At 40.5% G+C, this 18,305-nt stretch overlaps 2 protein-coding genes and 3 non-coding genes across 11 annotated transcripts in view; 4 read left to right on the top strand and 1 right to left on the bottom strand.

Annotated features, from left to right (window-relative positions):
- Window positions 1–15,499, top strand: part of E2f1 (E2F transcription factor 1) — a 40,568-nt gene extending 25,069 nt beyond the window's left edge. The window contains exons 1-7 of one of the 6 annotated variants that reach the window (NM_001300525.1): window positions 2,730–2,879; window positions 8,953–9,779; window positions 9,910–10,638; window positions 11,511–11,558; window positions 11,718–11,964; window positions 12,152–12,991; window positions 14,107–15,499. In NM_001300525.1, coding sequence (NP_001287454.1) covers window positions 9,306–9,779; window positions 9,910–10,638; window positions 11,511–11,558; window positions 11,718–11,964; window positions 12,152–12,991; window positions 14,107–14,234 — 2,466 coding nt within the window. In that variant the 5' untranslated portion in view covers window positions 2,730–2,879; window positions 8,953–9,305 and the 3' untranslated portion in view covers window positions 14,235–15,499. Of the gene's footprint in view, window positions 1–2,729; window positions 3,671–8,952; window positions 9,780–9,909; window positions 10,639–11,510; window positions 11,559–11,717; window positions 11,965–12,151; window positions 12,992–14,106 lie in introns of those variants that run through there. The other 5 variants (NM_001275880.2, NM_001300526.1, NM_169961.3 and 2 more) reach the window with 5 other exon arrangements.
- On the bottom strand, window positions 2,481–3,098 carry asRNA:CR46055 (antisense RNA:CR46055). Its single transcript, NR_133431.1, has 2 exons — window positions 2,961–3,098; window positions 2,481–2,874 (listed from the first exon to the last, which is right to left on the bottom strand).
- mir-11 (mir-11 stem loop) lies at window positions 13,232–13,306 on the top strand. The gene has a single exon (NR_048453.1). It is a non-coding gene; the product is annotated as a mir-11 precursor RNA (primary transcript).
- On the top strand, window positions 13,782–13,924 carry mir-998 (mir-998 stem loop). Its single transcript, NR_048451.1, has one exon. It is a non-coding gene; the product is annotated as a mir-998 precursor RNA (primary transcript).
- A 982-nt stretch (window positions 15,500–16,481) lies between the features above and the next one.
- InR (Insulin-like receptor) overlaps window positions 16,482–18,305 on the top strand; it is a 49,074-nt gene continuing 47,250 nt past the window's right edge. The window contains exon 1 of one of the 2 annotated variants that reach the window (NM_001144621.3): window positions 16,482–16,781. The gene's annotated coding sequence lies outside the window, so the exon portion shown is untranslated. Of the gene's footprint in view, window positions 17,077–18,305 lie in introns of both variants that reach the window. The other variant, NM_079712.6, reaches the window with a different exon arrangement.

The raw sequence follows: 18,305 nt of genomic DNA, 5'->3' as shown, positions 1-18,305 counted from the left end.
GTCTGTGCTGGAAATTAACCGAAAGGATAAATGGCTGAGGGGCAAGTTGATAACTTTTCGAATGTTATCCAGCAAATGTGTACAACTAGTATTAGAGCTGGATTTAATGCAAGAAAATAATGCACAAAATTCTATTCCTAGGCGTTATGTTTCAACGTCAACATTCTCAGAGTTTGACATTTTCCCAGAGTTCAGGTAATGAAAAAAACTGTAGCATACTTTCCAGGGGAACTGAGTGATTATTATGATCACTTGTTTGTTATAGTTATGTTTTAATATTTTATTTTATCTTAGTGGCTTAAAGCTCTTTACAACCTCCCCAGTCATTCGCACCCGTAGCAAAAGTGCCACAAGTGTCTGAGTCAATTTTTGGACTATTGAGTTCATTGATCCAGTCCAAAAGGAGAAACATCTGCTCAAATATGTGCGCAACGCTTGTGCTAGCCACATATCTATGCCACCGCATTGTCTGCCACTACCCCACCCACCCTCTCGCCTCGCCCACCCGCAAGACTTTATGATATGACATACGGGAAAAAATCAAGCAAATTATGGTAAATACGCCTCTGGAAACTCACGCCCGCTTTCGGGTATCTGGAATGGGCAGAAACGGATACACAGATACTCACGAACGGCTGGCAAACACAAAACACAAGAGCACACAAAAACAGAAAAGCAAAAAAAAAAAAGAGCAGGAAAAAAAAGAAGCCAGCACTCGCACACGCATTTCCAGTTAATTAAAAGTATTTATGACACTGCGCACATAAAATGTCTTCCAAAGTACAAAAGTCCACCCAAGGATCGTGGGAAGTTCCCGCTTGCGCTCTTCTATCTGGTAGGCGAAAAAAAAAAACCATCTTGCAGAAAATGGTTGAAAAAAAATCAAGCATAGAGATACTCTAATTGCATATGTGTTGGGCAAGGGATGGGAAGGGGGAAGGGGCAGGCGCAGGGGCCAAAGTTCTTCCTCTCTTTCTGCGTCCGTGAGGGGTGATTCTCGCCCCTCTTCTTCATATTCGTATTCTCATTCTTCTTCTTCTTCTTCTTGTCTGCCGGTCTGGCTTATGGGAAATGTGAAAAAAATCACACTCACGGATCTGTGAGTGTCCTCGCCTCAGCAACCCACCCAAGAGAAACCCAAAGGATAACAGCCTCGAATCCAAAAAAAAAAACTGCCTAAAAAGTTAATAGAAATCGAAAACTGGAAAGGAGATTACATTTCTGGTAGGAGGGGGGGGGGATGTTTCTCAGTTACTGGGCTTGGGATTATGGGAATGGGAAACACTGCGCAGATCGCCTGGCAAGTTGTACTGATTTGCGAGATACATTTGTGCACACAAAACCAGGAATGCAAATGGCAGCGGGCATGAGTTGTAAATATTTAATCAGATTGTTGTTAGAAAAAGTGACATGGTAGCGATTTTGGGATATTTATGAGTACAAACTTTGCATTATTCCAGAATGTATGAGTATTGTTTGTTTAGTAGAAAGTGCTTTTGCACTAAAGTAGATTAATAGTGGAATAACAAATAATATAAGAATGGAAAGTCAAATGTTTGAGCAGGTTTCTTTAATCAGGTCAGTTGCTCAGCAAATAGGTGAATTTTTACACTTCAGTTAGTATTTACTTAATTAAATACTAACTTTTCTCTATAAAGTTGCAAATCTTTAAGGTATATTATATGATTAAGCTGTGAGCTGTGAGATGAGCATACTTGGCTTTAATCTCAGGCATAATTTTTATGATACGTAGAAATTAATAGATTTGTGTGCGACAGTGTCGAGTTATGCGATAGACCCATTTAATGCCTATTTCCGGCCTTAAAAAGTGTACCCCTTGTTGATGGGGCGCTGAAAATCGGCAACGCTGCTGTGCTGCTGCAACTACAACAATGTCGTCACTGCAACGCAATGCAACACTTGGCACACAACTGATAAAGATAAAGAAGATGGTGAAGCGGTTGGTTGAGCGGGAGGGGAAAGGTTCTCTGCCGGCGTCGCTGTTGATGTGGGTGCGGTAACAGCGACGTCGCCACTTCCGTCTGAGCGATTTTTAGCCGATTTGTAGCCGGCAAGCCGAAGAGAGCGAAAAGGGTTGGGGGCCAAAAGCAAAAGCCGCTCTCACCGAACATTCGAGTCTGGCTTCCACATGCCACATGTGAAGAGTAGGAAGCGGCGCCACTCACATTCCACCCTCTTGCGCTTTCGCTTTCCGCCCCCTTCTCCACATTCGTTCTCTCTCGTGCTCAGCTGTTGCCGCTAATTCGCTGCAATTAGCGTGGTTCTCTTAGCTTCAAGCATTAGTTTTTATATCAACAGAATTTTAAAATTAAAAACTTCAAATAAAACTTGGACCAAAGATTTAATTAAAAGCTGATATTAGGTAAAATAATGTAGCATTTAAAAAACAATTCAGGAAGTGATTAACAGCGCTGTTATAGGTATTTAACTTCGCTTATAAATAATTATATTTTTCTTTTAACACTCAAATGTATTTATTCATTGCAAAATATTAATAACCCAAAATATTCGTTCCCTTTTGAATTGACAACCTATCGTAATATCGAATAGCTATCGTTTGATCAGTTTTGTCTCCACTCAATTTACGATCCACTCTCTTCTGCTCTCACTCTCTCGTGCCGCGAGCGCTCAGCTGCTGACGCCTCAAATTCGCCGCTACAAGAGACGCCGTGCGTTTTGTGGCTCGTTGCTTGTTCTGTCGATTCGCCGCGTTCAGTGTTGTTGTCGCGTCGTGACGCTGCTGTTGCCGCTGCCGCCCCCACACACATGTGCGAGCAGAAAACACGTTACGAGGGGAAAATCGACGGAAAAATCCGAAAAAAAATAGAAAAGCTAACTGAAAAGAGTACAAGACTGAGGTATTGATAAGTTAATGTGGTTTAATACACTAATTAAGCGTAAGTGGCCGGTATTAAAAGTGCCATTACGGTGGTGCTTACGTTTTCTCCGTCTGACGTAAGACGACTCCCTCTCTCGCTCTCTCTCTCTATCTCGTGTCTCTCCGATTCTCTTTCTCCGCGTGTGGATTGCGTTTTGCCGGCGACGGCGACTCCAAAAAAGACACGGCACAACACACTTTGTGGCCCAAGTTCAGTTCGCTTTTCGTCGCCAGTCCGCAAAAATGTGAAAATGGAAAACTGAGAGAAAAACCAAAAAGCCGCAAAAGACTGCCTCTGCAAGTAAAAGATTCAAGTCGCTGAGTAGCAATAGCAAATGCTCTAAAAAATCAAGAATAAAATAAAATAAAAGTGCGGGCGTGTAACAATTATGTGATATCTACAACAAATGCTCGAACTGCTGACGTCACGCACAGAATCGTAGAATATATAGAGAATAAAGAAGAGAAACGAAAACGTCGCGTAGTAAAGTTAAAAGTTCCCACACCACCGACGTACTCACACTCGCACACACACAGACTGAGTCAAACGAGTAAGAAGCAGCAGCACATTATACGTGGAATACAAAAAGTAACCGACAGAAAAGGCAAAACGCCCGCAAAAAAATGAAAAATTTGCAAATATGAAACGTGTGTGATATTCAAAAAGAGCAAGAAGAAGCAGGCGGCGGTGGAAAAAAAAGCAGAGCAATTTGTTGTGGTTGCGTGTGATATATAGAAAGCAAGTAAAACCAACAAAAATTCCATTTTTAGGTGCGTATTCAAACAAGACAAAAAAAAAGAAGCAAAGGGAGTTTCCACCTCACCTTTGATGATCAATTAATCATTCAATTTTGGGCTAAGCCCTCTAATAACCTCCAAAACCGATACGGTGAATAGCAGTCATTCGCTCACTCATTCAATCCCCCAACGCTCCAGTTTTCAGAGATAACGAATCGAAAATTCGGAGTCCATCAGTTTTTATTTCTATTTGCCCAAAGTCGGCGGCGATTTCTTTATGGCGCCCCCCAGATTAACATTTTACTAGATGTTAAGACAACAGTGCAGGTAACAGTTTGAAGAACTCGTGGTTTTTCTTCGAAGATATGGACAAAAATACATTTCAAGTTAAAATTAATTGTGTAAAACCGTCCAGCACAATATTAGCCAACTAACTGGCGTTTTTGTGTTGACGTGGATACTGAGGAATGCAAAATTAAAGCTGCACTGCAGTCATAAATATCAACTGAAATGTTCAATAGACATGTAATAATTAGGTAATGTGTTTGTTTTACAAATTAAAGTGATCTAAATGTTTTAAAATCTCAGATCATTTGTCTCTTTAATATTTTCTGTGGTCTTGAATTTGCCGGTTACTTCTACCAGTTTCGTCGGGTTAATTGGACTTGCATCAACAGTTTTCCGCTTTAATCTGTGCATGTACTTGACGACTGCACCACATAGTGTGTACATTATGTGTGGCCCCTGTTATCAGGCCTTGTGAGTACACAATATTCGATTGGCTCTAAATGCGTCATCGCGTAAATGGCCAGGCGAAATGAAGTTTTGTACATTATGTACAAAATTTTGGTGTATGAAACGCAAAGGGGACTTCCCTGGAATTCATTCTGCTTTCCTTGCCGGCATTGATATTCCACACCCACGCAATAATTTTTCCTTTCCCGGGCTTTCATTATGTTTGCAGTTTTCTGTGGGCGAAATATTTTGCGACGCATTTTGTGCGCCTCTCCCTGGACAAAAAGCCGCCTTCTCTTTTACTCGTTCTCTTTTTCTTGACTTGGCCAGTTGGCAATTATTTTTGGCTTTCTCAAACGAAAAAAGCTAAGGCGAGGCTTACAGCCGTTTTATTTTATATTACTATTACCTTATTTCATTTCTGTAAGTGTGCAATTAAGTGGCTGCCTTCTGTCTCGGTCCTTGCGGTTCATAAGAAAGAAGCCAAGTGTGTGTAATTGACCAAATGAAATAAAGATGATAGAGAAAATAAAACCGGCTAGAAAAAAGCATCCATGGGACCAACAACAACAAAAAGATGAAGAGAGATGTTCCATGTGGATTGTGTCTGTGAGTAACAGCTGTTATTCGGATTCAGGCCGGCTTTTACTCTCAGTCTCTTTTCCCTAGCAGCATCCCCCTCCAACACACACACACACCGTGGGAGACTCTCTCTTTCTCTCTCTGGACTGCCGCTTAATACACAAAATTCGTGTTCTTCCTCTTTTTCTGGCTTTTGATTCACTTTTTTCCCTCTATTGCAATTGTTGTTGCTTAACACCTTGCACACTCGCACATTATTTATTTGTATTTATTTCACTTGTCCCTGCCTTTTTACTGCGCATGCAAAATGATGTGCAAAAAGAAAGCGAAACTTTTTATTAGCTCTTGGTATCTGTGTGGGTGTTAGTGAGCATGCATGTACATACATATGTATGTTTTCGTGTGCTTGTGCTTATGCCTGTGTGTGCGTGAGTCTGCATACATAACAACGTATATAATTAATAGCCATGTAAATGCATGATCTTCATAATTAATAACGGTAAATTGGCATGCCAGAGGAATACAGTTATGGCTGCAAATTAAATACCAGCCATTAGTTGCATTCGAATTGGGATTTTAGCTAATATTTTATTAATTAGTGAATTGAGATTTCATGTCTGCAATTGGGCATATTTATTATTCGGGGGCAGACTAAATTTAAGTTATAAAGAGTAAAGATCCGTTAATTTAACAATCTTCACTACACCTTGCGGCCGGTTATTGTTGCTATACTAATTCGAAATTAACACGGAGAACGTGAGAGCAGAGTAGTGGCAGTGAAAAGGTGAAGGGAGGGGAGGCGGCAGCGCTATCAAAAGTCGCATTGCGTGCCCTGAGTCGCTTGGCTGCCTCCCTCCCCCGTCAAACACCCCTCCCCGCCCACTGAAAACCCCCAACGGAATTATTTACTCGGCCACTACATAATGTGTACGTTTTATTTTCTAGCCTTTTCTTTATCAGTCATACAAATGTTGTACGGGCAAAGCAAAAGCAAAGCAAGGAAAAGCTATTCTAGGTTTTATTGTAGCTCCGCTCTGTTGCGCCAATGTTGATTGAAAAACGTAGAGATAGGAAAAAGAGAAGGAAACAATGAAAAATAAAGAAAAACTTGTTATTTCTTTGCCGTGTAGGCCACATTTTCCACGATATTCCACTGGCCGCTTCGTATTTTCATGTTCATTTCCCTGTTTGCATAATGTTATTTTTTCTCTGTTTGCTTCGCTTTGTGCTTCGCCTTCAGCAGTTAGATAAATGTATGCAGAGATGACTGACAAGTGCACTTAGAAGTTGTTATTATAAAGATAAAGATATTTTATCTTCGAAATACATTTTTCAGTGGCTATTGTTTGGAGAAACTTGAAAAGCGTCTAACAAGTTTTGTAGTATAATAAATAGTGATGACAGAATCATGAGTGAGCTTGTTAATTTGTAATTACGTGTACATTTTAACTATCCATTAAATAAAAACGCTGTGTCAAGCTGTGAAGCAATTTCTTACTGTTGATAAGATAGAGATGTCCCCTTCGTAACCCCTGCATAATAATAAAATGTAATGTAATGATGCAATTTTAGGGCCTCAAAAGGCCATCATATCGCATGTATTTGAAGACCCACAAATTGTATAACCCTTTAAAAGTAAGGCTTGATCTTATTCTGCATTTTATTTGTTTGATCTCAAGGCTTGCTAATCCGCCCTCCCTGTTTTTTCTTGTTAAATTGTGTTGTTTGAGTAATTTTATACGTCCCACTGTAATTTTAGATGCAAAATATTTCGAGCTACTTGTTCGCATTTTGCGTGCCGATCAAAAGAAATTTAAATTGGAAATTTCAATCGGCGAGACCTACCTGGTTTTTTTTTGGTACACCTCCCCCACTCTTCCTCTTTCATCGTTCGCCTTTTGTCTGGCCCACATGATTTTAGCATTTCTTTGGGAGGGAGAAAGAGAGAGAGAGTATACGATTTCCATGTATAGGAGTTGAATTACCTGAGCTCATTCGTCTGTAAGCAGATACCGTTTTTTTTTTAGCTTAAACACACATAAACACATTAACACACGCACGAAGAATCAGTGCAAAGCTTTTGGTCAATGTAGAAATGGTAGCGAAAAAGGGAGAGGGATTAAGTTGCCGCCAACGCGACTGCAATTGAGTGGAACAGAGTTAGCGATATAGTGGGAAAGAAAGAGGGAAGAAGTCGGGAACACGGTTTGAGATCTATTTAAATGCTTGCGTATAATGGGATATTATAATATATACTAATTACCAAGATTGCTTACGTATATTCCTACTCTCAGCGAAAGAATAAATATCTAAGATAAGCAGTTTCTGGTTTTAGTTACCTTCAAGTGGGTGAAATTTTAAAAGCGATTTGCGTGCTCCAAGGCCACTGTGCAATGCCAATTTCGATAGTCTGTCTACCTGGCGCGTTTGTCATTCCAATTTTTTTTTTTGCAAATTTCAGCAAATTCCATGCGATATTTTAGCGGTCTCTGGCTCACTTTACTTTATCATTCCCTGGGTGTTTTCTTGCAACTTTTAGAATAATTATCAGCTCGCGGAGTTGTGTTTCTATCTATTTCGCTAAACTCAGACCCGTTGGCTTGACTGTTTGGCTAACAGTTTCTGTTATGCAAATTAACATTGCATGCAGGGCGAGCAGCGCTAATTGCCGTTCTTACCTGCCTGTTGTTGTTTTCAGTCTTCTTTTTACGCTCATTTGAGCTTTTTAATTTGTTGTCGTCTTCCATTCATGCTCGCTTTAGTTGCGAATGGGGCCAGAATTCCCCTAATGAACTTAAAGTCGGGCTTGGTGGACAAGAGGTGACAGGTAGACACACTGCGAAAAACGTTGGTACATATATTTTATTTGATTGCTTTTAAATATTTAAAATATGGATGGCAGTGCGAAAGAAATTTCATATCACATTTAACAAAAATATATTTGATATAATTTTATCTCGATTATATGCCATATACCTTAGTTTCTTACAGTGCTTAGGCTGGTATTTTGCCAAAAGCGGTTAGAGCCAAGCGGCGGCAATAACGTTATTTTCTTCTTTGCCCGATGGTTTTTTCTTGTTCCTATCTTTTGGCTTCTCTTTTGCGTTTGTTGCCTCTGCCTTGTGATTCTTCCACACACATATTGATTGTTTAATATTTTATGCCGAGTTTATTGACATTTTGTGCGCGAACCTAAGCGCGTCTTCCTCTTGGCATCAGAAATAGTTTCGGCATGCTTCAGAGCGGACAGTTTCCCCTTTTCCCTTATTCTAACACTTGAATCCGGTTCGGTCGAGCTTGGCATTTTTGGTTTAACAATAATTTTGTTCCTGTTTTTCAGATTTTTACTTATCATCTGATTTTATGTGGTTAGTTGCCTTTCAAAATCGTAAATAACAGATGTTTTGAATGTCAAAAAATATGTACATGCAGACCACAAAACATTTTTGTGGAAAAAAACTATTTTAATCAATAATAAGAGTACGTTTACGTGTCACAATCTTGCAAGTGCCCATGATTCCTAAGTACATTCATAGAAGGTCGAAAAGATGTGAGAATCTATTACTGAAGCGAAAAGTTTATCAGTCTATTGCAATTTATGTCTGTTATTATGGAAGTTGGCTGGCACGGTTTTGACCATAAAAAAGACGTCGAAAAGTCTCCGTTCTTTACCGGTTTTCCGCTTACCTACTCTCCTTTTCAGTCCTGTTTTTTTTTTTTTTTTTTCTATAGTCGCGAAACTTTTTTCTTTTGGTATTACCTTTCGATTCGTATTTATTTGCATTTCCACATACAAACAATCGCCCGTTCGCTTGTCCGTTGCGCATTTTAATTTGTTGTTGCGCCCGACTGGACAAAAATAAGAGACAGATCAAAAGTTTAATGTGCCAAATGCATAAAATTGCAAGAAAGCAGGTCAATCTAGCTATAAATAAAACACACGCACACACATACAGAACGCATTTAACCTTATCTATTCTTTGTTTGTTCTCTTGCAGATGTGAAGAATCCTTAGGTGCTAATTTAGTTGATAAGCGCAAGCTGCAAAGAGAGGAAGATAGAGAGCGATAAACAGAAACAGGCAGTACAATAAGTCAATCGACTCGAGAGCTGGAAATTCCGACTGGGTGGCAACTTTTCGAAGGCAGTGCTTAAAAGTATGCTACAATATAGTGCCAGCGATTGCCGACTGAGGCGAACCTAACAGAATCGGCATATTTATAGAATATATACAGAAGATATATACACGGAGCAAAGAGAGAGAGAGGAGAGAGAGAGCGGAGAAGAGAGAGGGAGAGAGTAAGAGTCAGGCGGAGAATCGCCGAGGAATCACGATAGAACCGGCAGCGAAATGTCCAAGTTCTTTGTGAATGTTGCCCCCATCAACAACAGCAACAGCAGCAGTAGCCACACAACCACCAGCAGCAACACCCAGCGCCACCAGCAGCACCAACAACACTATGGCGGGAGCGGGACAACCGGCCACACGATGGTGGCCCGCAGACTCAACTACGATCTGCACGGCGGCACCACCAGCATCAACAACAACAACAACATTGTGATCAAGAACGAGTCCGTCGACTTGGACTACGATCACGTCCTGAGCAGCAGCGACAGCAACAGCAACGGCGGCGTGGCAGCCCACCTGCGGGATCATGTCTACATCAGTCTGGACAAGGGGCACAACACGGGGGCAGTGGCAACAGCAGCGGCGGCGGCAACGGCGGGCCACACGCAGCAGCAACTGCAGCAGCAGCACCACCACCAAAATCAGCAGCAACGCAAGGCGACCGGCAAATCCAACGATATCACAAATTATTACAAGGTCAGTTGGAGTTTTATGTGATATATAGCTAATAATACATCAATAACAGAAAATTATTGATATAAAAAAGCAAAGAAAGGAATTCGTTTCAGTAAATAACACTCTTTAATCCTTTTATCCTCCATTTCAGGTCAAACGTCGGCCACACGCCGTCAGCGATGAGATTCACCCGAAGAAGCAGGCCAAGCAGAGCGCCCACCACCAGACGGTGTATCAGAAGCATACGGCTAGCAGTGCGCCCCAGCAGCTCCGGCACAGCCACCACCAGCTGCGCCACGACGCGGATGCCGAACTGGACGAGGATGTGGTGGAGCGGGTGGCCAAGCCGGCATCGCATCACCCCTTTTCGCTGTCGACGCCCCAGCAACAGTTGGCTGCGTCGGTGGCCAGCAGTTCCTCGAGCGGAGATCGCAATCGGGCGGACACCTCGCTGGGAATACTGACCAAAAAGTTTGTGGACCTGCTGCAGGAGTCACCGGATGGCGTGGTGGATCTGAACGAGGCCTCCAATCGATTGCACGTTCAGAAGCGGCGCATCTACGACATTACCAATGTCCTCGAAGGCATTAACATCCTGGAGAAGAAGTCGAAGAACAACATCCAGTGGCGCTGCGGGCAGTCGATGGTCAGCCAGGAGCGTTCCCGTCACATCGAAGCGGATTCGTTGCGGCTGGAGCAACAGGAGAACGAGCTGAACAAGGCCATCGATCTGATGCGCGAGAATCTGGCTGAGATCTCCCAGGAGGTGGAGAACTCCGGCGGCATGGCCTACGTCACGCAGAACGACCTGCTCAACGTGGATCTCTTCAAAGATCAGATCGTTATCGTGATCAAGGCGCCGCCAGAGGCTAAGCTTGTGGTGAGTATTCGATTAGCGACAACCATATAGGCCGTGAAGAAACCAAGAGAGTATTGCTTACTTGTCAACTGACAGTTTTTTTTTTATGCAAGGTGTGAAGAATATTAATTCAAGTGCATTAGCACTTAATCGAAATCTGTCGATCCTACCCATCTTTTATTTCTGTACGAACGGCTCATATCTCTCTGTGCAGTTCTCATATACATTGTCTACGTCAGAGCTTTTCCTAGCTTTTCTCTGCTTTTTTCTAGTAATCGGTGCTTCTTCTTAGCGTCTGCATGCCATTAAACGTGGCGCTTATTTATAGAAGGCCATCGCAACGGCAGACACGACAGGCGAAATGGAATCCCGCCCATCCGTCGTCCCTGCTGGCCACCTTCCATTTGATATCAAGTAAAAATTTGTGGCCTCGTCCGCCGAAGTTCTCCAATCGCCGCTGCTTTTGTTGCTCGGTTTTTCTAGATGCCGCACTATTTATAAAAATATAGCAATGCTTAATGTATCCGCTCGCCTTGAACTGCTAAATGAACTTGCGCTCGCACTATTTTCTGTGCAGACGCGGCAGCATTTGTGCTTATGGATTTCCCCCGATAGTTGAACCTCCAGAGGAGATCCTCATTTGCCACACAGAACTGCCAAAGTTTTGTATATGTTGCAAGCCCGCTGGCAACGCCAATAACCGATTGCCGAAATAACAAGAACGCAAAAGGGGGGCTATAAAAAATTAAATAAAATAAAATAAAAGTAGACGACAGGGGGCGCGAAACAGCGAAAAGCAAAATATCATTTCTAAAAATACGCGTGCGGCAAAAAAAAAAAAACGCTGCTCATTCTGAGGCTCGCTTCATTTGTGTTTCTCTTTTGCTGCCGAGCGGTCGGCGACCGCTTTAAAATTTCAACCGCTCCCCTTCAATTTGAACGTTAGTTTCCCCCATTTGCCATTTATCGGTATTTAATTATTGTATATATTGTATTATTTATTTTATTATTATTTTATTTATTATTGTATATATATTATATATATAGCGACATTTGGAATTTGGTTAGTAATCTGGTTTCGTTTGTGATTTTCTTCTCAGCTGCCCAACACAAAATTGCCGCGCGAGATTTACGTGAAGGCGGAGAATAGCGGGGAGATCAACGTCTTCCTCTGCCATGACACCTCACCGGAAAATTCGCCAATCGCGCCGGGCGCCGGCTACGTTGGAGCACCCGGTGCAGGATGCGTCCGTACGGCCACCTCCACACGACTGCATCCGTTGACCAACCAGCGACTGAACGATCCGCTCTTCAACAATATCGATGCCATGAGCACCAAGGGATTATGTGAGTTAAATGCCGATCAAAGATTTAATATAATAAATATGATGCATTTTTTGGTTTTTTTTTTTTTATAACTTGCCAACTATATGTAAAGCATTTTTAAAGCCAGTAGCAAGTAGGATGTGTTTAATTATGTTTTTCATACCTCTTCAAAGTACATAGTTTAATTAATTTCATTTTCGCATTGCAGTTCAAACGCCCTACCGCTCGGCTCGCAACCTCAGCAAATCGATTGAGGAAGCCGCCAAGCAGTCCCAGCCTGAATATAATAACATTTGTGATATTGCGATGGGCCAGCATCATAATCTGAACCAGCAGCAGCAGCAGCAACAACAACAGTTGCTACAGCAGCCGGAGGAGGACGATGTGGACGTGGAGCTGAACCAGCTGGTTCCGACACTGACGAATCCTGTGGTCCGGACCCATCAGTTCCAGCAGCACCAGCAGCCCTCCATCCAGGAGCTGTTCAGCAGCTTAACAGAATCCTCGCCTCCAACGCCCACCAAGCGGCGTCGGGAGGCAGCAGCCGCAGCAATTGCCGCAGGCAGCTCAACAACAGCAACCACTACGCTTAATAGTCATAACAACAGAAACCACAGCAATCATAGCAACCACAGCAACCATAGCAGCAGCAACAACAGCAAATCCCAACCACCCACAATAGGCTACGGCAGCAGTCAGCGACGCAGCGATGTGCCCATGTATAATTGTGCAATGGAAGGCGCAACCACAACATCTGCAACAGCAGATACGACAGCTGCCACATCGCGATCGGCCGCAGCAAGCTCACTGCAGATGCAATTCGCTGCCGTCGCGGAGAGCAACAACGGCAGTAGCAGCGGCGGTGGTGGCGGCGGCGGCGGCTATGGCAGCATCGCTGGCGCTGGCGCCAACGCTGATCCCCATCAGCCGTACAGCCATGACCGCAACAGCCTGCCGCCCGGCGTGGCTGACTGCGATGCCAACAGCAACAGCAGCAGTGTCACGCTGCAGGGCCTCGATGCTCTCTTCAACGACATTGGCTCGGACTGTAAGTACTTGAGCAGCTAAGCGCCTAAAATAATAGTTGTAACGTATTGGCAAAGGTATACAAAGATGAAAGATACTTTGCAACATGTGTACATATCTTTGCAACCGATCATGCCTGCAACCGCCCGCCGAACATTCATTCATGATCATTTTGCATCCGCCTGTAACTCTTTTTGTAGTAAATATTTAAAGATACGCAGCTAACTGAGGTGCCTACGATGCATTTAGATCTATGTGAGGCGCACTTGTCAAGAACTTTCTCTGTGACCCGCGTGTACTTAAAAGCCGCATCACAGTCTGAGTTCTTGCTGAGTGCGAAATCCTCGAAGCAACATTAAGCGAAATCATGGGTCGATTCCAAAAAAGAACCTATATTTATTTTAAATTTTTCAATTTGTTTAATTTGTTTAATTTTTACAACCTTTCGGCCAACGAGAATCAGTTCAAAATTGCCAATTTGATTTTATTTTCATTTGCGTTTAATCGAATTCCTAACTCAAATGGAAAAAGAGCCAAAAAAAAGCAGGGCAAAATAAATTGAAGTGAAAGTGATATTATAGGCACTTCAACTCCTAAATATATATGTATATGTAAATAAATTTACAAAAAGTAAACCACCCAACCGACAACCCTATATATAACATTTATCATTGTGTTTCATTCACAACTTTTACTTTCACACTGTGCTAACAACGAAACGGTAACCATATACTAATAATATTAAATAATTGTGCATAAATGTATATATGTATATATATCGACATAAAACCCGCCGCCTCGTCAGCAATCGTCCTCGTGTCAAATTCATTTTGGAACTGAATTCTCGTGGGTCTGCACTGACAACACTGACCGCTCCAGGGCAAATTGTTCATTTTGAAATTGAAATTCTGTAGCACCATGAGATTCAGCTCTGGCGTGAATTTCAAACATGCATCCACAACATCTCTCGCTCTATCAGCTCTCAGCTCTCTCTCTCTCTCTCTCCTATTTTATGGTTGTCCAGATGAAATCGTCAAATAACCCAATGTAAAATCATATGCAGCCAGCCCAGCCCCGAACTGCAGAACATTTAGTAATGCCGGAATATTCAGTAATGTGTTGCATTCTTATTTACAGACTTCAGCAACGATATCGCCTTTGTGTCCATCAATCCGCCGGACGACAATGACTATCCGTATGCGCTGAACGCGAACGAGGGCATCGATCGGCTGTTTGACTTCGGTTCGGATGCCTATGGACCCTAAGAGGAGACGTCCACGAACACAATCACAACCACACACACACACACACACACATGTCTACAAAATTGGGATTCTGGGGGTGTTTATAATTTTAAATTATATACAAATGGCAAAAGAAAAAAAAAGATACAAAGCCAGCCAGCAAATTATTAAATTATTTGATTGCAAATACTAGAAGCCACAAAAAATCCAAAAACAAAACACAAAAAAAAGCGAATCAGCAAAACTTAATGAAACTAAGTTGTGTGTACAATTTTAAGCGTAAAAATATATACATTTAAATTTATAACCCAAACTAATTTAAGCGAAACAAAACGAAAACACAAAATCTACTTTACAAAAACTCAGCCTCACGAGAGAAATAGGGAGAAGTCGTAGCAAGAAGAGCCACATTTTATAAGCAAATTTTAATTTTAGCCTTTAAAAGAAAGCAAAAAGAATCAGGAATACTATTTAAACGATTGGATAACACACAAAAAATGCGAATACTTCCCTCTTATCAAACAACTTTTTGGGCTAGAACTGTCTGTAAATTAGTAAAAATAATACCAACACACACACACACACACACACTTATATAATTTTAAATTATAAAACAAAATAGTTGTAAAGCCAATCAACATTAAACAATAAAAAGAAAATCAATTTCAAATTGTAAAATATATCGAAGACATTTCAAATTAATATGGAGCAGTAGTAGAAGAGGAAGAGAACACTCCTGGGCCCCCAACAAGATGGCTTTGGTTCCTGTTTTAGTGACGCATGCAACAGAATCCTCTTCTCTTCATTTGCTTGGATTTATCGATTGATTTTTAATTATAATATTATTAAAGCTATAACTATGTATCATAATTTGTTATTGTTATAAAATTTAAACTGTAAACACACACATGGGCCCAATAGCAGTTTATTCATAGAAGCCAAATCATCCCACAAAACAAACAACCAACCACTTAACAGAGTCAACTACAAGTACATAAATAATTATTTAAACTCTCTCCTAGTAGTTATATATTTAACTAAACGATAGATAAAAGCAACAAACAAATGCAAATCATACAATTGTAAAAAAAAATCAATAAATAAACGAAGGAGAACCGCAACAAGCCGAAACCACTGTATAATTGTACGTTTAATTTTTATAAGAGAAAACACACTTGTTAGGTACTTTTCTTTCTTTCCAAAAACAAACACATGAAAAAAAGAGAAAATAAATATTACAAAAACGAAGGAAACTTTAAAATAAACAAAATAAATTTTTAAAACCGAATGTCTACTGTTTCAATTAAACTGAATATTTAAGTTTTTCAAGCCGAATTTAAATAAGGTGAAGTTTGCCATGGTCACAAGAAGTGTTTTTTGCTAACTTCTTTTTTAACTAAGCAATTTTGAATCATCATTTGAATGTTTTTGGTAAATATTATTTTTTATATTAATTATTTTTAATAAAGTATAAAGACTGTACTGTTTTATGCATCTTTTCAAAGATTTTTTTAAACACCAAGTTGAATTTTAAATATGTGATCCATTCCTTGGATTTTGATCATTTTACCCATGAGTAGTTAGCAGACTTGTCTGCATGTTTTAAAACGCCCGCCAACTGGGAAAGCAGTGCATTTTAATGCGCCCGCCAACTCGGAAAGCAGTAAAACGTAGCACTGCTTGCAATTTACGATATTCAAGTATGGCGCACTATCTTTAAACTTGAAACTTGCGTTTCTAAAAGCCAAACCCCAAAAAGCAGATCCTAGCGAAATATTTAAAATTGGTTTAAATTGGTTTTACAGCAGCTCCTAGTATTTGTAGTTAGTTAGTATTTATCACCTAGGCGGGGAGTTCAAGGAAATGATTATGCTTGATTGCATGGAAAGTAGATGCTCTTGGACAATGATTACATAAAAATATTTCCTATGTCATTAAGAAATCGACACAATAATAGCGCCATTATTTTATTATATTTTCTAAATTTTTCGAAAAAAAAGTGATCCAGAATGTAATATTTGCTAATGACATTATGCTCATATAAAAGTTTTTACAAATGGAATATCCGTTTTTAGTGCGCGAGGATTCAGTATTGGGCTTCATGGCGTGTTGGTAAACGAAGAGCTCTGCTATAGGTGGCGCGCTAGTGTAACAGCCGGCACTAACAGAGTTCTGTAAGCGGTCAAAAGACAGAGTTCGAAAACGACCGAACAGAGTTGGAAAACGCGCTAAACCGAAAATCGCGTATACAACAAGGGTAACGGCTGGCAGTGTTTCACGCGATTTCGAAACGTTGAGATCGTTGCCGCGGTCGCCGTGAATTGGAATTGTGAGTGTGTTCGTCGTGCGGAAAATCATCGCTGTCAAATAGAGGCCACAGTGAATTGCCGATACCTAATACTGTGCAAGGCGAAATTATGTGCCCCAGCATTTCGTGAATGAAAAGTGCGAAAATACAAAATACAGAGCAATAGTGCGAGGTCGGTGGAGTTCGAATTAAAGAAATTCCACGAAATACAAGTGCGGGCGATTCTCGTGTGCTGGCGAGAGTGCGGCTTGTCCGGGTGTGTGAGTAAAATTCACGGTAAATAAATAAATAAAATTTGTGTACACACACATACACACACACACGCGCGCTCTCCTATTATTTATATATACACAGCATGTTGTGAAGTTGCGGCGCAAAAAGAAAGCACGCGAATAAAACATAAGAAAATTTAATTACGCCTGCGTCTGGGAAAGTGCGTCGTTCTATTTTGAAATCGATACCAAAATAAAATACAAATAGAAATAAAAATCAAAAATTAGGTGACACAACAACAACTAGATCAACAATGCACGACAACAAAACCGTTGCAAAGGGGTATGTAACAAAAACAACAAATAATAATAAAATGAATAATAGTAGTGAGAACGTAACTAGGAAAATACTCGTGAAATTACTACGCAGCAGCAATTTATGCCAAGTTGTTTTTGCTCTCCTCCTCCTCCTCTCTCCGCCCGGTTCCTCTTGTTCCTTTTGTTGTTGTTCCATATCTATCATATCTTGGGCTGTTGTTGTTCTTCTTCTTCGCACACCGCTTTACGTCTCCGTTTTGTGAATGAGCGGCGCAGCCAACATTGTTCTCTTTTTCTCTCTCTCTCTGTCTCTCTGTCGTGCGGAGAGCGGCTGCGCGAAGAGAGGCGGAAAAGAAATGAAAGAATTTCGATTGCTGCCGGTTTTTGTTTTATTATTGTTGTTGTTGTTGTGCTGGTTTATTTTTTATTGTTGCACGCATTTTGAAAAGTGGTACAGATAAGTTTTCCATTGCATTAAATTAAGCCAGCACTAAAAGAGTAACTAACATTATTATTAAAAATAGTATTTCATGAAATTACTTAGTACTATTGCTAAAGACTGTCTCCTTATTGTCCTTGGTAAGTTTTAAAATTAATCATACAAGCGTCAATAAGAGCTATTCAATAGAATTTTATTAAATATTTATAGAATTAGTATAAATTATTAAAAAAAACAAAACAATAAACTTCAAAGAAGTGTCTTAGTCGACTTCCATTAAACACCCATACATTTTTCCTTAAAAGGCGCTTTAATATGTATGTTGCTCTCACCCCCTCTTCAGGACCACCTGCAAAACTCAATTTTTTATTTAATATTTCAAAAATAAAATTGAACTCACCTGTTGACTTGTCATGATTTTCAAACCTTTATAATTCTAAAGTTATACTTTGGAAAATGTGTTGTTTTTTAATGTATGGTGGACACCACACTTTCAGCGGTTGTCAAAAAGTCATGACAGTGCTGTTTTTTATTTTATTTTGGAGCTCGTAATTAGAGTGACCAAAATGCTGAGTAAACCAGCCAAATATATCCAGTACAATTTTAAAGCTCTCACTTGCTAAAACAAATCCCAAAAAGTTGATCAAACTATTTGCTCAAACTGTGACCTTATAAATCGGGTTTCTTTTTATCTTTAAGGTATATGTATAAGATATCCATTAAATTTAGTTTAATGGAGACTTTGTAAAAACGTTTGGAGCTTCTACAATGTTTTCATTTTATAAACATTAATTATTTAATGCCAACTTAAGCAG

This window comes from Drosophila melanogaster, chromosome 3R (assembly GCF_000001215.4).
Source record: "Drosophila melanogaster chromosome 3R".
NCBI classification, from domain to species: Eukaryota; Metazoa; Arthropoda; class Insecta; order Diptera; family Drosophilidae; genus Drosophila; species Drosophila melanogaster.
Note: the sequence above shows the minus strand (reverse complement) of the source record. Positions and strands in the feature narration are given on the sequence as shown.